The sequence below is a fragment of the Lepidochelys olivacea genome, assembly GCF_965140295.1.
Source record: "Lepidochelys olivacea isolate rLepOli2 genome assembly, chromosome: 21".
Classification (NCBI taxonomy): Eukaryota; Metazoa; Chordata; order Testudines; family Cheloniidae; genus Lepidochelys; species Lepidochelys olivacea.
Genome location: NC_140431.1, coordinates 766,290 through 790,008, shown reverse-complemented (window position 1 = coordinate 790,008; position 23,719 = coordinate 766,290). Strand labels below are relative to the sequence as shown.

General features: G+C 40.6%; 1 protein-coding gene across 2 annotated transcripts in view; it reads right to left on the bottom strand.

The window, feature by feature from the left end:
• Positions 1–23,719, bottom strand: part of TRIM33 (tripartite motif containing 33) — a 76,804-nt gene that overhangs the window by 39,577 nt on the left and 13,508 nt on the right. For both annotated transcript variants that reach the window (XM_084611277.1, XM_084611278.1), the window contains exons 2-4: positions 7,765–7,883; positions 7,428–7,575; positions 4,661–4,793 (exon numbers count right to left, since the gene is read on the bottom strand). In XM_084611277.1, coding sequence (XP_084467403.1) covers positions 4,661–4,793; positions 7,428–7,575; positions 7,765–7,883 — 400 coding nt within the window. The remainder of the gene's footprint in view (positions 1–4,660; positions 4,794–7,427; positions 7,576–7,764; positions 7,884–23,719) is intronic.

Here is a 23,719-nt window from a genome sequence, read left to right as displayed (position 1 = left end):
TGCCTGAGGAGACCAATTGGGTAGGTCTTCACTGCAATTAAACACCTGCGTCTGGCCCATGCCCGAGCCTGAATGTCTACACAGCAATTAACCAGACCCATAGCTTGAGTCAGCTGACACAGGCCAGCCAGAAGTGTTTACTTGTAGCGTAAACAGACCCATTATGTCCTGGTGCATTTCCTGTTCCTTTTCCTGCTAGGACTCCTAGGCCTTTTTCCCTGTCCTCTTGGTCTTTCTTCATGTTCTTAGTCATATAGCTCCAAGTCCTTTGTTCGTGGCCCAATGCAGTGCTGCCTTGCAGGTTCTTGCAGAGTACATCACTCTTAGTCTTCTTCTTTCTGCACCTCACTGAGATGAAGTGTTCTTTGGGTGTGGAGGGGCACCCCTTCAGGCCACAACAGCGGCAAGTACTGATAAAAACAGATAGATGTATCATTGGATTTACAGTCAAAAGGGAAAGGGAGAGAAGTTTCCAAACTCCCGTCCCTCATGCTCATAAGCACTTTTAATAAGACAGGTTTAATGACACTTTGGCTTTGGAGTGCCTCGACAATGCTTTGCTTTCCAGCCCCGGCCATTGTGAATATAGCCCGCTAGAGACAAGGGGGGGGTGAGGAGATGGAAGGATTTCCTGTTGCATGAAGTTATAAAATTTTAGTCCCTATTCCATGGGTACAATTACAGGGCAACAGCACCGAATATTGGCACTATTTTCCACAGGCTGTGGTGATTTTAGGGAATATCTCACTGCGGACAGGCACAGAGAACACAGTTGCTACTGGTGACCTGAAGCTGCCTGGGCTCATGTGCTGCTAGCCTGTTTATGCAATGGTGCCAATCAAACTCATCACAGATACCATGGGAAAGCATACTACCATGGAGGAAGAAACAAGGGAGTCATCACTAGAAGCCTTCAGGAAAGGACTGCAGACCATTTCCATGGAAGTTCCACAGAGATCTCTTAGGAGGATACAAAGGACATCCCTAGGTACCTAAACAAATTATTCTACATATCCCAGCTAACCAAATATAGAGAATGATAATCACATGCCAAATCTACCTCTTCTCATACAAGCAAAACAACGAAAAGTTGATACCTGTATCTTGTTAACTTGGGGGTGGGCCAGAAGCCATCTATAACTAACATTTTAAGGAAAAAGGCATACACATACTTTTCCCGAGTCCCCTTCCTTTTCCTCAGCCTCATCTGCATTTGACTGGCTAGACTGTGGTACAGTCTCAAACTAGTCCAAGCTCATGGCATGGCTGGAGTCCCACATTGTCTTTTTCTTCCACTCCTTCCTGTTCATGGCAGGGACTTCTGTGTCAGGATCCTCCAAGGTATCCACAGCGATTGACAGGGTGCTGGTGACATCTCTACCAAGTATGACACATAGTTGGTTGTAGAAGTGGTAGGGCTGAGGCACAGCATCAGATCTATTGTTGCACTCTCTGGCCTTGTGGTATCCCTGGCGAAGTTCCTTCACTTTCACATGGCATTGCTGCAGACCCCTGTCGTACCTCTCTGCCTGCATCCCCAGTGCAGTCTGTTAGTAGACGTTCACGTTTCTGTGGTTGGTCTACAGCTGTTCTTGCACAGCATCTTTTCCCCACAGGACCAAGAGAGCCATTACTTCTTGTCTACTCCAGTCAGGAGAGCTCCTAGTACCTGTCTGTCTGCACAGAGCTGGCATGGTCAGCAGAGTAGCGGCACACAATGGTGAACCACTAGGTGTGCTCATCAAGGGGGGCAATCAGGAAAAGGTATTTCAACACCACCCAGGCGAGCTTAAAGGGCATGCCTTCCAGACTCTGATTCCTGGGCAGTGGAGTTTAACCTTGTGACCACTGCAGTCATTGTCGTAAGGAACGGAGCATTGTGGGACAGCTGCTGGAGGTCTGTTAGGGCGAACACAGACCATGCAGTCTCTGCACGCACAGACTATATATAGCTGTATGCCATTCAGGGAGGTGGTTTTAATGTATCATTTTAACAGAGCACTTATGTCAAGACAGAGAGAAATTTGAGCATCAATACAAGCACAAATAGGTTAATGCAAGGCTACTTACCTCAACCTAAGTTCATAGTACAAAACAGGCCAGAGGGTCACTTGCTACTTCTGTTGTGGCTTAGTTGTATATAAATCCCACGCTTTTGAAGTGCAGTTTAGCAACAGCATTAGGAAACTTAACCAAGAGAACCCCAGAATATGCTTCTCCCCTCCCTCTCTAGAGGCAATTACAGCACTCTTCAAGAGGTCAGGGAGCTCTAGTGATGGAACAAAAGTAATTTACACTCTGTTCAAAGACTACCATTGAAAGGGTAAATGAGCCTCATTTGAAATCTAGAAGGGCAACTGATCTGTCTAACCAATTCAGAGAAATGTCTGCATCTAGTGTTTAAAGTATACACAAACCCCATTTCTTGCTTCAACTCTTTCTGGTCTATGTTTTTGCAGTAAACCACAGTAAGGAGTGTGCTACTTAGACCAGTATATTTTGTTCTTGTATTGACAAAATACTACCCACTTTGAACTAACAATGGACAGGTTTGAATTAAAAAAGCCTCCTCCCTCAAAATCAGCGTAACATTACTTTCCATATACAAGGAAAAGAACATAACGAGTCCTGAAATATATATTAAAGGCCCACAGATACCAAAAAATCACTCATAGTCTGCATGGAATTTTCTGTCTGTTCTCATGCAGTGTCTCTGAAAAAAAGATTAAGAAAATCACCTTTAGCAAAACAGAAATTTTACTGAGTTTATTTATTGCTAAGCTTTTGGCACAACAGTCCTGGTAAATTATCTAGAACGACTGGATTTTACTCTAATTTCTAATATTTGGGTTGGAAGGAACCTAAACCAACTAATCCACATCAGTCTATTGCCACAAGACAATCTCAGCTTTCTAAAGCATCCACAAAAGCTCCTTCCCTCAAAGTTCTCTGGAGTCTGAATAGTGTGCCCTGTGGCTATTCAGATGGTGATTCAACAGCCTCTTGTGTTTCAGAGGATTAGGATTTCAGGTGAGGAATAAGCAGGAGATTAAAAACAGTGCGTGTTCTCCTGGCATGATTTTGCTTAAACATTTTACAGAGCTCCATAAACAAAATCCCAGTTTTAATTTGAAAGTCAAGGCAGACATTTTGTCCATCTGTAATTTACAGCTGCACACAAGAGATTTTAAATAAAAGTTTCTATTTAGTGGCACCTGAAAGCAGGTTATTAGTGAAGTCTTATGGAAGAGAATACACTGTAACAAGATGCATCTATTTATGGATTGTTAATCAGTTAGTGTCAAGTGCACAACAGGTGGAAATGTAAGACAGGCTACCAAGCAAAAGCTCATCAACAAATCCTAGATGTTAATATTCTTGGTAATTGTATTTTTGAGGCTATTTACAATCAAATAGCATGGAAAAAACCTGGGCCAGACATGTGTTTCAGTTCCTTACATTATAAAACTGTCAGTAACTGTTAGAAGTTAAAGAAGTTAAGTTTTCTCTATTAAGCTGCTTTAATGTTCTATGAAGTCATTGACGATGCTGGAAAGGTACTAAAAACGGCTAGATCAGCTGTTTCAAACCAGTGTCCAAATACACGGAGAGAGCAGAGAAGTGCTGTCTGGAGACAGATTGCAGGAAGCAGTTCTGCAATGGTCTGCTAAAGCTCCCAACGTGCAGAGTTTTAGATGACTTGAAACATATATTTGCACATTAGAACCCTTACTACACCACTGCAGAACTACTTACCAAAATTCCCAAACAGCATCATTCAAATCACTGCACAACCATAAGACTTCAAAGACTTTATGCTCTTCAACAGCTTCTTCTCTCCCATGGATCAGATAATTTCTTAAGACTAATACAAAATGAGAGGAAAACTTAAATTCTTTATGTGTTACCAGCCTCACCATTTTTACCTGGAATTAGGTAAGTTTCAGACAAGTAACACACCAAGACAAGTGGATCAAACTTCAGCCCACTGTATTAGGCAAGTACATTCATCCATGATGCAAACCTTATATATAAGCTTTGTGATTTAGTCTAAAAGTTCCACAGTATCCATCATATTAAAACATGACCTTTCCAGAAAATTACTACCTGACCCCTCATTCACTGCTATAGCCTCCGCTCAGTCAAAGCACCACTTTTTTAAATCCAGGTTTGTGCCAGTTTTATGTTTTATTATATTTCATTTGTGTACACATTAAAGTGGCAGCTCCAACAAGTTCCAGGCAAGTTTACACCTTAACCTCTGCTGTCAATTCACCTCAAGCCCTGACCAGCAGTTCCCTGAATCCAGTCCTAGATGTCCCACATAGCTCTACCAATGCACCACCCTTACAAGTCACATCACCCTTTGCTACACCAGACATAACCAGGCAGCCAGTCATGTAGCATGGTGTGACTGTTATAAGTATCCACCACAGATGAGGATGAGACTAAAATATTCATTTGTACTTATGACCTAACTCACCTGTAGAGCTCAGGACCTTAAAGGAGGCCTAGTGACTTCCCCTCACCAAGAGAGCATTTCAGTCTAATCAACAGTAAATACAGCAATATTTAATTACACAAATGCTTGAGATTAATTTCACTTCCTCCTGCTCTGAGAAAATGCACCACAGGAGGTAAGACATGTTAATAATTGTACCTGTGTTCTTTGTGTTCCAATAACTGACAGTCTCTGCATGTCAGTCTGTCACATGTTTCACAGAAAAGTTTTAACTGTTCTTGTTTGTGGACAGGACAGAAAACAGGACGTTGACCGGATGCTCCCACGGCCTCTGTTTTTAAAAACAAACCATTTTTGCATTTTAAAATAAAGTTTGACGAGCAAAATCTTTAACTGCCATGCTGGGTAAGACTTAAGAAGTCAGGCAAGGATAATTATAAACCTACTCTCAGATAAGTCAGTGCTTATTCCTGTAAATATGTACTTATTAAAACATTTACAGTGTCAGTAGTTTATCAAGAAAGTTTCCAGGCGTGTTACTTTTAAGCAAAAAAAAAAAAAAAAAAAGGTGAAGATGGCTTTCCCTTCCCTGCCTTAAAAAACCCCAAATCAAGCTATTTTGCTGGACTATAAAACCACGTTTTCACCCCACCCTAGCGCCGCCTCACTATCAGAAGGTTCAAACACCCCTCAAACTTTTGAATTGTCAAGAACCCAGGGATCTTCTAAATTACCTCTTTAAAAATCTGACAAAGTAAACACCACCACCACCACTAGGGAATTTCATTTTAGTCAACATCTAGTCATTTGAGCTGCAGTTGGGCTGGATAATAGAAATTTACACACAAGCAAATGAAGGATAAACAAAAAAATTCTTTCTGGGATTCCAAATTGCCCAATGACCCTTTGAAGACACTTGTGGAGGAAAAGCAGTTTTTGGAAGATGAAGCAGATATGGATTAAAGAGAAGTAGTAAGTGGATGTTTTCCCGTATTGACAAGTACTGTCTGAAGCTTGTTACATGATGCAAGTTATTGTAAGAAAAGACAGCATACACAAATACAAAGTTGGGTCTTCCACTAAAGAAATTTTCAAGTATTCAGGATATATTTCACGTGGTCTAACAAACCATCAAACGTATTACATATAATAGATAATTTCTTCCAAGTACGTGAAGAGTAAATAATTTACCACAGCTGATAACATCACTAAGAATCACTATGTGGTTCGGTGTCTAGGGAACGATTACTGCATTAAAATAGTCCTAAATATAGAAGTGATATTTTCTAACACACTACATTCGCAGCAAAGCATTGAAGGGTAAATCTGGCCGTATTGTCATCCTGACAAAGTCATGATATTTGTATGGTGTTCCATTAAGAATTATGCCATTTTTAAAGTAGCCATGCTATTGTGGCTTTACCTGGACACTCTGCCACCTACTTCGATTCAGAAGTTTAAAATTTACCCATGTAAGATCTTATGAATTAGTAAATGACGTCAAATTTAAAGCAGAAATAAAAAAGCCTCTTAAAGTTTAATTTTGCTGCTAGAACTACAAGTTTTTGGACTAATCAAACCAATTTTCATTAATATTAAGCATTATAAGTCATTAATAATACAGTTTTAGCATAGACCAGGAGTTCCTGGAAAGCACTTACAGTGCAACTACACTAAAAGGGGACCAAAACTGCCATCACGAGGTTCCTAGTTACATACTCTCAACTTATTTGATATCACTATTGTGAACAGAACTGTGTCTGTCTTAATTGACCAGCCCACAACAGACTTAGATTCTGCAGAAACTAAGCTTCAATTTAAAAACCTTTTGTCCCTCGTTCGCAAAGAAAACCTTCCAAATGAAAACGCAGTAGTTTTACATACCCTGAAAACAGCTTTAAGAGGAGTGACCTGTCCCCATTTATTTCAGTAGGTTGTGAAGTGCAAAGCCTAATGATGACAATTTAAAGGACCAAATTTCTCAATACTTTAGATGTGCAATTTCACACCAAATTTGTGCACTCAGTTACCACAGTAGTGCCAGCAAACTGTCCAATTGCATATGTAATTGGTGAAAGATACTAAGCAGAAACAGTGATGGTCCTGAATGTGTGCTGCCAATTGCATCCCCACTTAGTAATACTGATGCAATAGTAACTTGGCATCCTGTACAAAGGCCATATTCTGTGCTCAATCTTTATGTAAATCTCCTGTGGGGGCCCTAGTGCGTATAATAAAGAGTGGTACAGTATGATACGCTTCATAGTCTTGGTCCACAGATCATAATTAAAGGTGTATTCCAGTCCTTTCCACCAGATGAGTTGACACCTGTTTTACACCCTCCACCCCCACCCCTTTAAACTACCAGCCCTGAAAATACATCCTAGGATCTAGTTTGGCTCTGTTACTAGCGATGAGAGAACCAGAAAGGTTCTACAACTGGAACTTAGTAATTGTATTGATACTTAAGCCAAAACAGAATCCAATTCACTCTCCCATATCTGACCTAGCTCTGCAGTGTTAATAAATACATTTGTCACTAAGGAAATCAGGTATGATTCAGAATACACACATCAGTTCTGTCGATTAAGGTGGTGCACCACTCACTTTTTTTTAAAAAACAAACCCAAACAAAAAATAGAAGCCTCTCCCTGTTTTTCTGTTCTATGCTCATGCATTTCCTTCACAGACCCTTTTAACTGTATTAAGTATTACCAGAACAAGACATTTTAATTTATTTAACATGTACAAGTTTCTTCTATTTTCAAGGCTCACTGATTGCATGTTGGCTTGCCCCCATCTTTCTCTAAAACCTTCCAGGGAAGTCACAGACTAAGGATAAGTACATACTCATCCTTCCTCTCTTGGTTTGTATGGGCACACACACTCACCCACACCAGGAACCTCCAAGTAGTTTTTATTCCTAGGCTACAGGTAGGGTTGGGCAAAAGATCAACAAACTTACCTGAGGAGACATCCTCTTTCTTTCTGATCATATGATCTTTAGTAAATTTTACTCGCTGATGTGCTTCTATGCATGTCTTGCACAGCCATTCCCCACATTCCACACAAAAGCCCACAGCACTAGCATTATCTTCACAACTAGTGCACACCTAAAAGCAGGAACAAAACAAGTCAACATAGTTACTGACAAAGATTCAAATTCCCTCTGGGGCTTTAATATGCAGGTAAATAAAGTCCAGTAAAAGTGTTTATTTCTTTAGATGCTCAATCAAATATACACAAGATGCACATACACCAAATAGTACCTAACTTGCAGTAAGAAAAGTAGAAAACCATACCTGTTCCGATTTTTCATCAGAGCTACTTGGTGCTTCCGAAGTGTCCTTCACAAAGTAGTTATCCACCAGGTCTATCTGTCTGCACTCCTGGCGGCATATTGGACACCTGATCACACCAACTGCAACACACAAGAAGAAATGTTTTACATTCCCTTGGTTTCAAGAAACAAAACAATGAAAGTCAAATTTATAACAGTAATGTGCTAGAATCAAGTGGATTTAAAAGACAAGTGACCAGAATGAACAAAGAAAACCATCTTCTGAGTGCTTAATGTGATCGGGTAAGTGAAAACAAGACTCTAGGATTAATAGCAACACCCCAACAAACCCACACTGGGCCAAACATGGTGAAGTTTCAGCCAAACCTTTAGAATGAATGACTAAACACCACTAAAGAGACTTTCCTCCCTTCAGGGGGCCAATCCCAGTTGGTATGAATTGTGATGCAATCATTCACAGACTTTCCCAACAAGATCCAAGTATAGTATGTCATTTAGTTAAATTATGTGGTCTTGGCTTCATGGATTTTTCTTTCTAAATAAGGTTAACTATTTTACTCATTGCATCCCTTCCCTACACCTCAGATCCATTACACAAATTTAAATGTCAAAGCAGCCTTAACACCAAGGGCTTGGCTACACTTGTGAGTTGCAAAGCAATAAAGGAGCCCCAGGCGCACTAGCTCACTACCCGTCCACAATGGCAAGGCACGTAGAGTGCTCTCACTCCGCAGCTACAGCGCTGCTGGTACTCCACCTTGGCGACTGGAATAACGTTTGCTGCACCCCCGCTGAAGCGCCGCAGCACCAGTGGGGACAAGGTGTTGCGTTACTACGCTCTGATCAGCCTCCAGAAACGTCCCATAATCCCCTTAAGTCAAGTAGCCACTCGTCATTATTTTTGAACACTGTAGGAATGCGGATATGCCCTTTGAAAGCTCCGTTTCTGACAGCCAGCATGCTTATCTGCTCCAAGACAAAGCAACCATTACTGTGGAATGCTGTGCAGGTGGGGGTGGGGGGTGTCGGGTGTCTGCTGCTGTCTGAACTTACAAGACAGCATGCTGACTGTTAGGATACAGATATTCAGGCCTGTCGGTAAAGGCCTGTACCTAAGAATTTAGATGTATTCTTATCACTTGGCTAGTTAGGGGTATAAAAGAAAATCAAAATCACTGTCTGCCGGTGTAAGGTCCTTCTCTTACTGTGACAGTCTGAGGCCCTGTGCTTAGGCTAAGGCCTTTGGCTAAGCAGCAGAGGCAGCCATAAGCTAAGAAGCGAATGGTCACAGCCTCACATTCCAAACTAGTCACATTGAAAGAAGGTGCTATTGGGCTGTTAGGAATACAATCCTGTCCTGATAGTGCCTATCACCTCCAGAGAAAGGGAAGTGCCTAGAAAATGTAAAAGGAAACTTCGTTTGATAGCATCCTGTCACTTATCAATAGCTGGGATGTGAAATCCTCACTTCTGTATTGTTTCGTCATTATAGTTCCCACTTTGCTATTGTCTGTCTGTATAATCTCTGTCTGGTTCTGTGATTGTTCCTGTCTACTGTATAATTAATTTTGCTGGGTGTAAACTAATTAAGGTGATGGGATATAATTGGTTACATATCATGTTACAATATGTTAGGACTGGTTAGTTAAATTTCAGGAAAATGACTGGTTAAGGTACAGCAAAGCAGAACTCAAGTTTTACTATATAGTCTGCAGTCAATCAGGAAGTGAGTGGGTGGGTGGGTGGGGGAAATGGGAACAAGGAATGGGGTTGGGGAAATTGGAATCATGTTTGGCTAAGGGCAGGAATGGGAACAGGGACACAGGTGTAAGGCTCTGTGGTGTCAGAGCTGGGAAGGGGGACACTAAGGAAGGAAACTGGAATCATGCTTGCTGGAAGTTCACCCCAACAAACATCAAATTGTTTGCTCCTTTGGACTTCGAGTATTGTTGCTCTCTGTTCATGCGAGAAGGACCAGGGAAGTAAGTGGGTGAAGGAATAAAGCCCCTAACACTGACATGCTCTCAGCTCCCCAAAAACCCACTCTTTTCCCCCACATACACACAACACTCTCCCTGTCACACTCCACCCCACCCACCCCATTTGAAAAGCACACTGCACGCACTTGCATGCTGGGATAGCTGCCCATAATGCGCCACGCCCAATGCCACTTCAAGTGCTGCAAATGTGGCCACACCAGTGCGCTTGAAGCTGTCAGCGTGGACAGACTGCAGCGCTTTCCCTATTGTGCTCTACGAAGACTGGTTTAACTCAAAGCATTTTACATCTGCAAGTGTAGCCATGCCCCAAGTGACTTTGTCCCCATACTCTCCAATCTGAATTCTTGTCATATGGATATAATTATTCCACACTACATTAAGGATTTTAAATGCCTACAATGTACTCCAGCAGACCATTCCTGGCTGCAATATTGCAGGCAACAGAAACTCAATCACATGCTTCCACTAAGATTTACCAGAGTACCACAGGGATATTCTAAAAACCTTTTGATTTTTAAACCCAAAACCAGCATTTTCGTTAATAGCACAAAAGCCAGCCATTACGCTAGCTCTATTAGTCTTGCTATGTTCTACACAATGAATTAGTGTGAACGCCAATGAAACCACCAGAAAAAGAAAAGAGATCTCAGAGCAGACTAAATGTGTCCCCTACATAACTTAATGTTAGTACTTAAAGAAAGCACTGACCCTGAGGCATGACCATCCAAAAAATTAAATATTTTTATTTCGTGTTTTAGATGGAAGAATTTTCAGGTGAAATGTCCTGTATATTTAAGTGGGCAAATTTGTATTTAACAGAGCTGGGAACTTCAGGGAAAGATGATGCTATTTCAGTGGAGATCAGTTAAGTCACTGCCAAAGCAGAAAGACATCAGGAACAGAACCTAGAAGCCCAAGCACTTGGAAGCAGGGTTTTGGAAGATACAGTATTTAAACTAAATGGGAATGCAGCTAGATAATTTGGTGTCACATTAGTAAAGTACTGTTTTCAGGAACTTTGTAGGGCATTACAACACTTCACCCAAATTCAAGAATGGATGTTCTCTAGCATGACCTATTTCTAGCAATTCTGGTTGTATTGCCGTATCATTGTGGTACACCATTTACAATGTGCATAACATTGCTAAATTGTTTAAACCAACACACAAATAATATCAACAAGCAAATGGCAGCAAACATAACGGCCAAAAAACCCAACCCCAAATTGGTAAAAAAAATTCAGTTACATAGTAACTACAAACTGGGTAAACAAATTCCCTGGTAGTACCAGAAACACTCTGGGGTCAGTAACACCGCATCCTAAGTAAGGCACATGTTATTCAAAACAACCTTGTTCAGTGTCTGGGTATCAATATTAAATATTGCTGTGTTAGTATTTAATAAACTGGTTAAATAAATAAATAGGGTAAACATTCTCCCCATAAAAAGACAAAAAGCAGGGGAATGTAGTAGGAAGACAGCCTGAGACATAAGGCCTTGTATCAGAGGCCTGGTATGACACAGGACCTGCTCACAGAATCTAGCAAGAACATGGCTAATATTGCAGAAACACACATTCTTTAGAAGTGCGAAGCACACAGTACTTACACAAACACATTCCGATATCAAGGATGGTACAAAAACATTCCACAAGGATAACAGGAACACACTGACCTCTCCTAAAAGGTCAGGTCAGAATGACAGTACGTAGTAGAGATGTTTTGATCGAACCACCATGTACAAGGTGATGGGTAAAAACTAGCCACATCAGGAGGCAGTACTAACTTGTTTGTATCAGGGTATAAAGATGCATCTCCAAGGGAGAATCTTTGTCCAGCTGAGGGGTGAATGGAAAGTCCTGCCATTCATTGAGCTGCGTCCATTGTCATGTGCATACATGTCTTAGCATCCTCGTAGAGTCTGCCAGGTGCTATTACCGTGCTTTGTCGACAATAAACCTGGCCTGGCACCTTTGTACCTTAACGCATCTTGTGGTCATTGGGCGGTTCACTTGAAGTCTGCTGTGCCAGCTGTCTGCGCAGAGCTGGGACAGCACACAGGGAGAACACACACATGTAGCCAAACATCTAACCACATTAACCATTGGAACAATCTACGAAGGGTCATGGTGGATTATTTATCACTCATGATTTTTACATCAAGATTGGATGTTTTTCTAAAAGTTATGCTCTAAGAATTATTTTGGGGAAGTACGATGGTCCATGACCTACAGAAGGTCAAAACAGAATATCACAATGCCCTCCTCCCCCCTTCTGGCCTTGAAATCCAGGAATTTACTTTATTATATCTACCTTTTGAGGGAGTAGCTTTCAGATTAGTCTAAGATTAATGGTCATGCCTCAGAATTCTTTATGTACATAAGAACAGCCATACTGGATCAGACCAAAGGTCCATCTAGCCCAGTATCCTGTCTTCCGACAGTGGCAAATGCCAGGTGCCCCAGAGGGAATGAACAGAACAGGTAATCATCAACTGATCTATGCCCTGTCACGCATTCCCAGCTTCTGGCAAACAGAGGCTAGGGACACCATCCCCGCCCATCCTGGCTAATAGCCATTGATGGACCTATCCTCCATGAATTTATCTAGTTCTTTTTTGAACTCTGTTAGAGCCTTGGCCTTCACATCCTCTGGCAAGGAGTTACACAGGTTGACTATGCATTGTGAGAAAAATACTTCCTTTTGTTTGTTTTAAATCTGCTGTCTATTAATTTCATTTGGTGACCCCTAGTTCTTGTATTATGAGTGAAGAACACTTCCTTATTTATTTTCTCTGCACCAGTCATGATTTTATAGGCCTCTATCATATTCCCCCCCTTAGTCATCTCTTTTCCAAGATGAAAAGTCCCAGTCTTCTTAATCTCTCCCCATACGGAAGCCATTCCATACTCCTAATCATTTTTGTTCCCCTTTTCTGAACTTTTTCCAATTCCAATATATCTTTTTGGAGATGGGGTGACCACATCTGCACACAGTATTCAAGATGTGGGTGTACCATGGATTTATATAAAGGCAACATGATATTTTCTGTCTCTATCTATCCCTTTCTTAATGATTCCCAACATTGTTTGCTTTTTTGACCGCCGCTGCACACCGAGTGGATATTTTCAGAGAACTATCCACAATGACTCCAAGATCTCTTTCTTGAGTGGTAACAGCTAATTTAGACCCCATCATTTTATATGTATAGGTGGGATTATGTAGATATGCAACTGCACTTATTCCAGGGAAATAATCTAGGATGACCAGATCTCACATCAACCCAAACTCAGGACTGTTGCAAGTTGTCAAGGTTCCTTCCCCATTCTGAACTTTAGGGTACAGATGTGGGGACCTGCATGAAAACCCCCTAAGCTTATTTTTACCAGCTTAGGTTAAAACTTCCCCAAGGTACAAACTATTTTACCTTTTGCCCTTGGACTTTATTGCTACCACCACCAACCATCTAACAAATATATATAACAGGGAAAGAGCCCGCTTGGAAACATCTTTCCCCCCAAAATCCTACACCCCCTTTTCTGGGGAAGGCCTGATAAAAATCCTCACCAATTTGCATAAGTGAACACAGACCCAAACCCTTGGATCTTAAGAACAATGAAAAAGCAATCAGATTCTTAAAAGAAGAATTTTAATTGAAGAAAAAAAGTAAAAGAATCACCTCTGTAAAATCAGGATAGTAAATACCTTACAGGGTAATCAGATTCAAAACATAGAGAATCCCTCTAGGCAAAACCTTAAGTTACAAAAAGACACAAAAACAGGAACATACAGTCCATTCAGCACAGCTATTTTATCAGCCATTTAAACAAAACAGAATCTAACGTATATCTAGCTAGATTACTTACTAAGTTCTAAGACTCCATTCCTTTTCTATTCCCAGCAAAAGCATCACACAGACAGAGCGAGCCTTTGTTTCTCCCCCCCCGGCCCCCCAGCTTTGAAAGTATCTTGTCTCCTCATTGGTCATTTTGGTCATGTGCCAGCGAGGTTATCCTAGCTTCTTAACCCTTTACAGGTGAAAGGGTTTTTCCTCTGGCCAGGCGGGATTTTAAAGGTGTTTACCCTTCCCTTTATATTTATGACATAAGTGTTAGATTTGCAGAAATAACCAATGGTTTCATATTGTCTAGGTATACAAGCGTTCACTTATTTATATAACAAAGTCTCCAAAGTGAGGAGAGCCTTGATATTTTCTTCATACCAAAAGCTATGATTCCGTTAATTATGGACAACCAGGTGAGAATTCCAAAAAGGTACTTTAACAAGCCAAGAGTCTAGATATACAGAGGAAAAAAATAGTTGCACTGAACAATTACCACTACAAGTATTCTCAGTGGAATACAATCCCCTTGACAAACTGAAACAGATCACTTATCACTCCTCGGTTTTACTACAGTTGTTCTCCTAGGCTAACCACAAGACAGTGGAAGAAAAACTAATAAAACCAGAGGTCTAAAATCTCTGATCTCTCTGAAGTCAGGTCCCACAGCTTTAATACACTTCTTGAAAAACAGCCTCTGGTTCTCACCGTGAAAATTAAATGAGGGAGGAGTGAACAAGCATCAAATGTTTCTAGAGCATTTAGCCATCTAAAAATATGTAATCTTGGTTAGGGTGATATCACAAGACTCAAGAAAAAAACAGTTGTACTTCAAGGATTTTTCACAAGAAGAGCCAAATACTTCTTGAGATCCCATGTGAAAAAAAATCTATTTTCATACTATTTTTAGGGTGACCTGCAGAAAGCCAAAGTCTTGAAAAGAAGAGACAAAAAACTTAACACCTATGAAAGACGGTAGAAACAAGTTATAATTTCAGATCACAAGAAGGACCTTGTAGAGCAAGTAAAGATGTGACTGACTGCACATAAAGTGCCCACACCAAAGTAATGGGTATGGAGGGTATATCGGAACTTTCCTTGAAACACTAGATTTATACTCCTGATTATGTTCATTAGAGCCAGAGTAAGAGCGCACTCATGTACTCAGTGGATTACAGAATCCTTCTAAAAAAAAAGTATCTTCTCAGCCTGCACATTGTCATTTTTCAGATTTCATTATTTTTGATAGTGGTTTTCATATATCCTGTGCATTACGCAAAATGCTTCAGCCTGTGTCCCACATTCTTCCAGCCAGAATACATATCTACCCGTAACCCTGTGCGTGATCTTAACTATTGATACTCCACATTCCATCTTCCCAACGTCATTGATAAGCTTTCTGCATGAGAAAAATGTGGAAATGGTGTTATTTTATAGAAAAGAAAACAGGAGGAACTGGTCACTACCATTAAAACTTCCACAACATGTAGCCAAATTAACAGAAAAACAAGTGTATTTTAGTAGTTAAGCTACCTATGGCTAATGTTTTAATCATGAAGCCAGAAGAACAGAAGAAGGTTTTCCTTTCCAGTCTTCCAACAGGAGACAACAGGCAGTTTCCCTGAGGTGCTGGTGGACATTTTGGTGGTGTTTTCTGATCCACCCAAGGCACCTAACAGAGTTTTTGATGGAGCAGAACACAGACATGGACTCAAACTAGCTGATGATGGTATAACCATCACAGACCAAACTGAGTGCTTGGCAGAATGTGTTAGCAGGCTGTTCAAACTTCCTGTAACGTGCAGGGTGGTCAGTGAAGTTTTCCTGCAGTGCACCACGGTCAAACAGCTAGAGCAGCCACATGCTGGGAAGCCACTAGGTAGTCTGGGATATAACCGGTTTGATTGGGTCTGCGTGCAGCAGTGTGGATGCCAGAACCCAGGTTTGAGCACAGGGCTGAAAATTTGTTAACACAAAGGGTTAACAATCAGTGTAGACCCTAAAGCCCTGGGTTCTCTGACCCACGGTCAGCTGGGTTGACTCCCTCTAACCCTGGGCTTACACTAAAGTGTAGATATATACTAAGAATGCATTTCATCATACACAAAAACACACAGCTGCTATGTAAATTAGCACCACAGATAATAGTGGATCTTGTTTCTCTCCTGTAGCCCTAGCTAAATCTGATCTAATCAAGGAGCAGGAATAACTTCTTACCTGAAAATTTGCTTTGAGTCACCAATCCAGCAGGTAGGGAAAGCCTGCCTGGCACTGTCAACCACACTCAAATGGAGATAGGTTTCACTTGCCATCTTCTCACATCATGAGCCACTCCTCCCTGTCATGGCACCAGGAGAGAGAGTGTTTCCTGCAACAGAGGGAGAAAAGAAACTCCCAGATCCCTTGTGACAAGTTCCTAACAAGGGTCAGGTGACCCCAATAGGTGGAGTAATTAACCTAACACGCTAATATGGGCAGAAGGCAAGGTGGGAAAATATGCCCCTAAAACTGTGTGGTCAAGGAGGCACCTGTGAGTGAGAAGAACTAGAATATATAGTGTTTAATGTTGGAATTCAGTCCTGTGTAACTGCTCTGTAGATTTTGCATACTGACAATTAAAACTACTCAAAAAAAGAATCCACAGTAGGATGGATGAAGGGAATTCTTGTCACCTTCTAAGAATTGTCACTATCCTTCTAGTCAGCTGCCAGACCCAAGAAAGGGAATTTGAGCCTCCATCAATCAGACAATGAATTACAATCTTGAAACTGCAGAGTGAGAAGCAAGGACATCTTAACAGTTCTTCAGCTATCTGAATGCTATTTTTAAGATACTGAAGTTATTTCCTCACCTTCTTGACTGAAACAGAAGACAGAACATCCAGATGAAGGAAAGCCTTGTTGAGATGAAGGAACAGATGCAAGCAGTATAGTTCTACTGTATACCAGGAGTGTTACATTGTTAGATAACTGCAAAAAGGCTGGAAAGTCAAGTCTTGCTTAGAGTTCATGTTACACATTCATTTTGTTGAGGTAAAAAAGATTTTAAGAGAATGTCAATGCAGAAAGCTTTTTAAGGAGCCATTTTGTTTATAACTCTGATAACTCAAAGTATATTAAATTAAAACCTTGGCTTTACTACAGAAGGACTCAAAAATATTCCAAACAGTAAAGAAAGTCACTATTCCTATTTTCATAGAAGTGAAAAAAAGATCATTAACCCCTACAATAGGTTCTAAAATCCCACACTAACCTATATTGGAAGGTATTACAGATACATTGACATAAAAACAGTGCCCATCTGAAATTTTACCTACCACTGTCAAGTAACATCTAAAATGTCTTTAGACATATTTTTCATTTTATTTTGTGATGTGACATGAGTATTTCACCTTTTGTTAGCATCAATGTTTTCCCAGAATAGTCAGATTCCCCTGATGGCTGCTTGCAAGGGTCTTTCACACAATATGGGAGAGAATTTTTTAATAGAAAAATGTAATTATGTAAACCATAGAGGTGGCAAGTATAATACCCCAAGTTAATTTGAAATCTAGTAAATTTATAATTCAAAGTAACTTTGTCCTTTTAAATAAACTACATCTAACTCTTTACTCAGATTCTGCCTTCTTCACCATGACTTCATAAAAAGTTCTCTTTATTTCTTTAATACTTTAGAAGATCTGAAAAACAGCCAGAAAAACAGCTGAATTCTACAAAGACCTTTGGTGTTGTGGGATAAAGTTAGCTAAATCTTTTCAAGACAGCATTTATTAGGGTAAGTCTCCTGCCCATTATCAAATTAGCACAATGTTCTGACTTGGGGTGGAGGGGGGGAAAGAAGGAGAGAGTCAAGCTCCTACTTAAGGCATTTGTAAAATACTTGTACGAAAAGGAGACACCCATGTCAAACATGAATAAACCTTGTAACTCATGTAGTGAAGTGATACAAATCAATTCAAGTTTATCTGAAGGATACAAACATTTTGAAACTACTACAATACTGGAACTTGAAATTACTCATTTTGGGGTTTTTCTATGCTGAATAGCTTTTTAATGCAGAAAATACCACTTGCAAAAACTAAGTGATGTGAGCCATGATCATGAATTATAATTCATTCAAAAATATTAGGGAAGTTTAAATACATTTGTAACACTTGAGAGCACTGAACACATAGCATTCAGCATAGATATATGGTTAAAAATAGAATAAAATATATACTATGTAAAAAAAAATGAAAAGAAAAAAATTCCAGTCCACAAACGGAGTAATCCAAACCAGCAAACCTTGCTCTATTTGAATACATTTTATCCAATAACTCTGTGTGTGTGTGTGTGTGTGTCCGTCCACCACATCTGTCCTGGCTTTTTGATCCAACTGATTATCCAGCTGACAGCAGAATGTGTAGTATTGATAATATTATGAGAGCAACGTCAGTCAAACTTAAAGGTACCTAGTTTTCTCTATTTAAAAACCTAATTTTACTTATAACTTAAACCAGACAAAATGTACAATTCAACCCAAAGTAAAACCATTGCACTATGCTACAGAGAAAGGTAAAATTCAAATCCTAGCTTGTTCCCAGAGGGGGAGGAGTATTTAAGTGTGTTGCTAAGGGAAATATTCATCTTACTGTGCAAATTGAAGAATCAAAAATAAAAAATTCTTGTTACTAAAAGCAAAACTAGATTAGAACAAAAAGAGCTCTGGCTACAAAATGCGCTTATTTGATACATTGATAGAAGTCGGGTGTAGAAAGTAAATTATCAGAGTCCACACATATAAGCCTGGCTAAACTGCTTTTATTTGGACATTTAAACTTGGATTAAACTTTTGAAAAATGTATTGAAAATGATGTCACTAAAAATAAAACAAAAATGTGAATAAATGGCCATTACGTATTTGCTTATAAGCAAGATGTCATAATATCCAAGATGGAAAAAAGTCCCATAATCACAAAAATTAAACACAATTAGAAAGCTGAAAGATCGGCTTACATTTTACACTGATTAAATTAAAACTTCACTGTTCTCAGCTAAAACCATCTACTTAAGCTTCAGAACTTCACAAACTCTGATGGCTGCAAAAGAGCTGCCAATTTTGCTGCAAACAATGCATTTCATATTAGCAGTACTGATTCAGTACCAGAAGGTGCTGCTTCCCAGAATGCCTACTCAGCGTGCTCAGAGAACAGCAAATTTAGGGAGTGCCAAATAATTTTCATACATCTGCACCAGAGTCCATCCTTTTCAATATAATTACCATTTTTAACAAAGGTTATGTTTCACACGGGGTAGATTTATACTTGTGCTAGGTAACGAATGCTTCCTCCTTGACAATTCTGGCGGAGGATGCATTAAGTGTTGACATAGTACTGTTGTTACATTTTAAACCACTCAATTACATTAGAGAGGACCAACTCATAACTATCTTCCTTATTTACTATTAAAGAGTTTCATCCTTAACAATTTAGATATGTATGTTTACTCTAATTGCCATTATGTGTTCAGCAGGAACTACAGTCTAAACATACCTGACAACAGTATTCACCTAAACTTGGGGAACTGTAATGAATTTTCCATGTAAAAAGCAATACTGTCCATATCACAAGAGCAAACTTACGAAGAGATTCAGAACACAGCACTAACCCAATCCAAAATTAGTGAAGTGCCCACGAAAACAATTGAGAGTATAGTTTGGAATTGATACAAACACTTAGATCAGACCATTTAAACTGACTCTGAAACTTCCCAGGGGTACCCAGGATTGTGAGGCACCTTGCTACCATGTGCCCTTAGCTTGAGGAAGCCTGGTCTGTGGCTGTCACCTTTGCTTCTCTGCTAGCATCTCCCTCCCTGTCCTGGGCACTCAGCTTTGTTCCCCCACTTTCTAGCTCTCTCTGCTATTTCCAGCTTTTGGATCTCTATCTTGGCCAGTTCTAATGGCAGGACTGCCCCACTGGGACATGTGCCACGCTGGTTTCCTAAGCCAACACCTCCCTCAACCACAGGCACTTTCAATGGATTAATCAGTTGTCCCTGATGTTTATCAGATTCCATGAGTAGAGATTTCATCCCCTCTCTGGTTTTCCCTGTAGCTTCCAAGTCATGGTCTGCACACAGTTTTTCCCAACTTGGATCTGGTATGCTTAGCATGTGTCTCTGGCTTACCCATTCTGTCCTCTCCTTTGTTTTATTTCCCTTACCCAAAACAAACAAAAATCTTTTTCTCTACCTGTTTCTAACCTTCTCACTTTTAAATCTTTCTGTATCTGTGTTATCTGGTATATAAATGTGTGGAGCGTGACCCTTGGCTAACCAGCAAGGGTGTAGTTCCTGCCAACTATGCCACTGTGATACTTCCTGGGGTATACCCAGGGTTGTGAGGCACCTTGCTACCACCTGCCATTAGCATAAAGAAGCCTTATTTGTGCCTGCTTGGGGTCTGCTCTCTAACCCTAGTGGCCATGGGTAACACGCACACTCCCCTCAAGGCTTCACAGGCCCCACTCTGCTGCTTCTTGATAGGTTAGCGATAAGTCCAAGTATTGAAAGTAAGTAGAAGTATTGGAAACAAAGGTGTGGTTACATATAAAATAAAAATCATAACGTTCATTGTAGAACCTAGTCTGAATTAACTAGATACTCATGTCTGATACAGTAATGCATACCCAAAGTCCTTGAAGAACTTTACAGCCAGGCTTTGCTGTGAGCCTCTTCTCATGAGAGAGAGACACAATTAAGCTTGTCTCCTTCTAGGTCAGGAGTTGGCAACCTTCGACACACGGCCCATCAGGGTAATCCGCTGGCCACAAGACATTTTGTTTACATTGACCATCCGCAGGCACGCCCCCCCTCCCCCGCAGCTCACAGCACCGGTCCGCCCCTTCCCGCAGCTCCTATTGGCCGGGAACGGGGAACCACAGCCACTGGGAGCTATGGGGGGGCCGTGCCTGTAGACGGTCAACGTAAACAAAATGTCTCGTGGCCTGCCAGCGGATTACCCTCATGGGCCCCATGCAGAAGCTTGCTGACCCCTGTTCTAGGTGAAGGACCCAGCATGTTCCCTTGCCTCCCAAGACAAACAAGTCCCAGCCTTTGTTTTCATGCATAAAGGGGACAGGAGGGACATAGACCTCCCCCGCATCCCCTTTTGTTTCTTCCTATAGATTTTCTCTTGTAGATTTTGCAGCCTTTTGGCTAGCACCAGGCTCAGTATGCAAATAGGCCTCCATTGTGAGGCAGACAATACACAATTCACATATGACCAGACAGGGAGATAAGCATCTGTTACCTCTGCCTGAAAGATACATTCCTGAAGCATGTCACCTCTGGGTGACCTGCCTTAATTCCAAGACCTTAAGAACATAATTTTCGATATAGATACATAACTTAAATATTATCTATACGTACATTTTGCAATGATGATGACAAGTGGGCTACTGGCTTTCAGTAAGACCTCATCACCTTTTGGTGACCTATTAAGCATACATCTAACGCATGGGATCCCTACTCCCCTTCTGTGCCCTCTGCCAGTTGGCACCACCGAGATCCGAGTTACACGAATAGTACATGTTAAAAGTTTAATTACTTCTAGATAAGACTTCAATTTTTAGCTCCACTAAATGTTTAACAGCATAACGGAAGTATCACAGAAACACTGGAAATTCAACTGGAAAGTACACTTTTTGTGACAGTTCCCCTTTAAGGCTGCTGCCACTTAAAACAGAAGCACAAAACTTTGTATTTCATTATTTTTATTGTGATTCAGCAAGCCAGAGTGATATCTGATCCAACAGCAAACAGACTGCATTATCAGTACATCAGCGCATCTTTGTAACAGAAGACTTCTGCCAAAGAGTACTTACAATTCTAGACTAAAGGAAAAAAGCATTTTACAAAACTTCTCTATCCAACAGATTTTGTCCAATATAAAGAGTCACTACAGAAATAATTTCAGCTGCTCCTATTACACCAGTGCCAATGAAAAACATATGGAAGAGGAGAAACAATCTGATGGCTTGAGTACTATAACAAGAATTAGAAACCCCTTTACTCCTTGCAGGGACACAAACTTCCTTGAGGCACTGGACAAGACTCTGCCTCTTTTTTTCAGCTGTAAAATGTTGCTAACCTGACCTACACAAGCATTAGATAATGACAGTACCCAGTGTATGTGGCATGTGCACAGCCTGCTTCAATGAAGTTTATTCTGATCAACCATAGGGCTTCTCTCTCAAACACCAGTGAAAATGTCAGGGATGTTGTCAGTTTCACACACTGCTGCTGCTGCTACTTGGGAAAGCAGCTCCAATGTCTGCTAAGGAAGAGGTACAGCAGAGACCTCCTCCCTTCCCTCTGACAGCAGCCAAGAGGCTCTGAAGATGGGAGAGCAGATAAAGCTCTAGCTGCTGAAAAGGCAAGAATGGGGGTTAGGAAGGAGGGGGGGTTGGAACTTCAGATTTCAGACCCTCTGAGCCAGAATTTGGTGTAAAAGATGGAGCACCTAAAAAGGGTCCAAAGACAGCACCCTGCTATAAATGTATTCGGTATTTGTATGGTAGCTCTTTACTGCAGTATCTGATTGCCTCACCACCTTTCATGTATTTATCCTCAACACCCAAGAGGCCGGGCAGGGCTATCATCCCCATTTTACAGATGGAGAACTGGGGCAGAGTGATTGACTTGCTAAGGTCACACAGGAAAGCTGGTGGAGCAGTAACTTAAACCCAGCCTAGGTTCCAAGTCCTAAGCTAATGCCCTAGGCACTGAGCCATCCTTCTTTAAAACCCCCACACTCCTCACACTCACTAACAGCAGCAAAGGCAGCACTTCCCATGAACTTCACTAGCGTGTTCCCCAATACTAGACTTTTGTATCTCACTTTGCATAGCAGGTGTCCCGTCATGTTTACAGCTCCCTGATGGAAGGGCTTAAATTACAGATTTCAACATTAAGTTTGATGCTAATACTAAATATAATGGGTAACGGCTAATTAGCTGCAATCTAATGAAATGGTGTCAGATCCTCTTTATGTTTCAAATTTCCCCATTTCTGAAACAGGATGAAGTAGCATGAAATAGACTGCAGTTATATTCACTTTAGACATGAACATGCATAAAGCAGTATATTATGAATCTGAAACCAAAGTATGACAAAGGAACCATACAGGTAAATATATAATGGCATATTTCCAGTAATAATGGCCTTTATCATTTTTCTTTTGTTGTTCTAAAAAGTATCAGGGTAAAGTATACCACATTTTTACCAGCTAAACTAGAGTACTATAGCCACTGCCTAACGTTAGCTAGAGCATTCAAGGAAGAGTATTTCCCTAGTAACTAACTACACATATCCATTATTCTCTTTCACCACATAAAAATTATGCTATGTTTTAGTATTCAAATCTAACCACCAGAAGCTTAATAAATATAATAGATAGCATAAATATAATAGATGAGGAGAATCAAGAAAATGTTCTCGTCTCTCACAGTCACCAGAAACAGTCCATTACAGAAGCTTCTTAAGTCTTATTAGCCAGTCCAAGCTTTAAGCAGCCTTGCACAGAATGTTCAGTGCCATAAGAGAGGGACATGGCTTTGAAAGTGTTCTGAAAGTCAGACCCATGGGTCAGTCTGACACAGTCAACTGAACAGGTAAGAACTCCACTTTCCTACTGAATACATTTTCTGAATAATTTTTTGCATAACTGGATTAAAGACAGATGGACATTGCCATTTAGTGATGATTACATGAACTAGTAACCTGTAGTGGAATTTCTTCCCAGTTTTCCCTCTTGACACAATTAGGGTCATAACAGAATTCAAAGTCAGTTTTCCCCTACAGAGGAGGAGCAACTCAAGTTGTTCCTCTAACTCAGAGGATTAAAGGAACTAATTTTTCTCTCTCATAGGAAAGAGTCTAAGACCTGATGCTACATCTCCATCAAAAAACACTTAACCGACAGCTGCGAAAACCAGAGTTTGAGATCCTCCCTTTACCACAGCAGCAATAAGCCAAAGAGCATCACTTTAGTGACATTTATTTCTAACCCATGATCCCAGAGAGGAAGTGCCAACTTTAACATGTCTTTTAGTTTAACATTATTGTATGCAACACC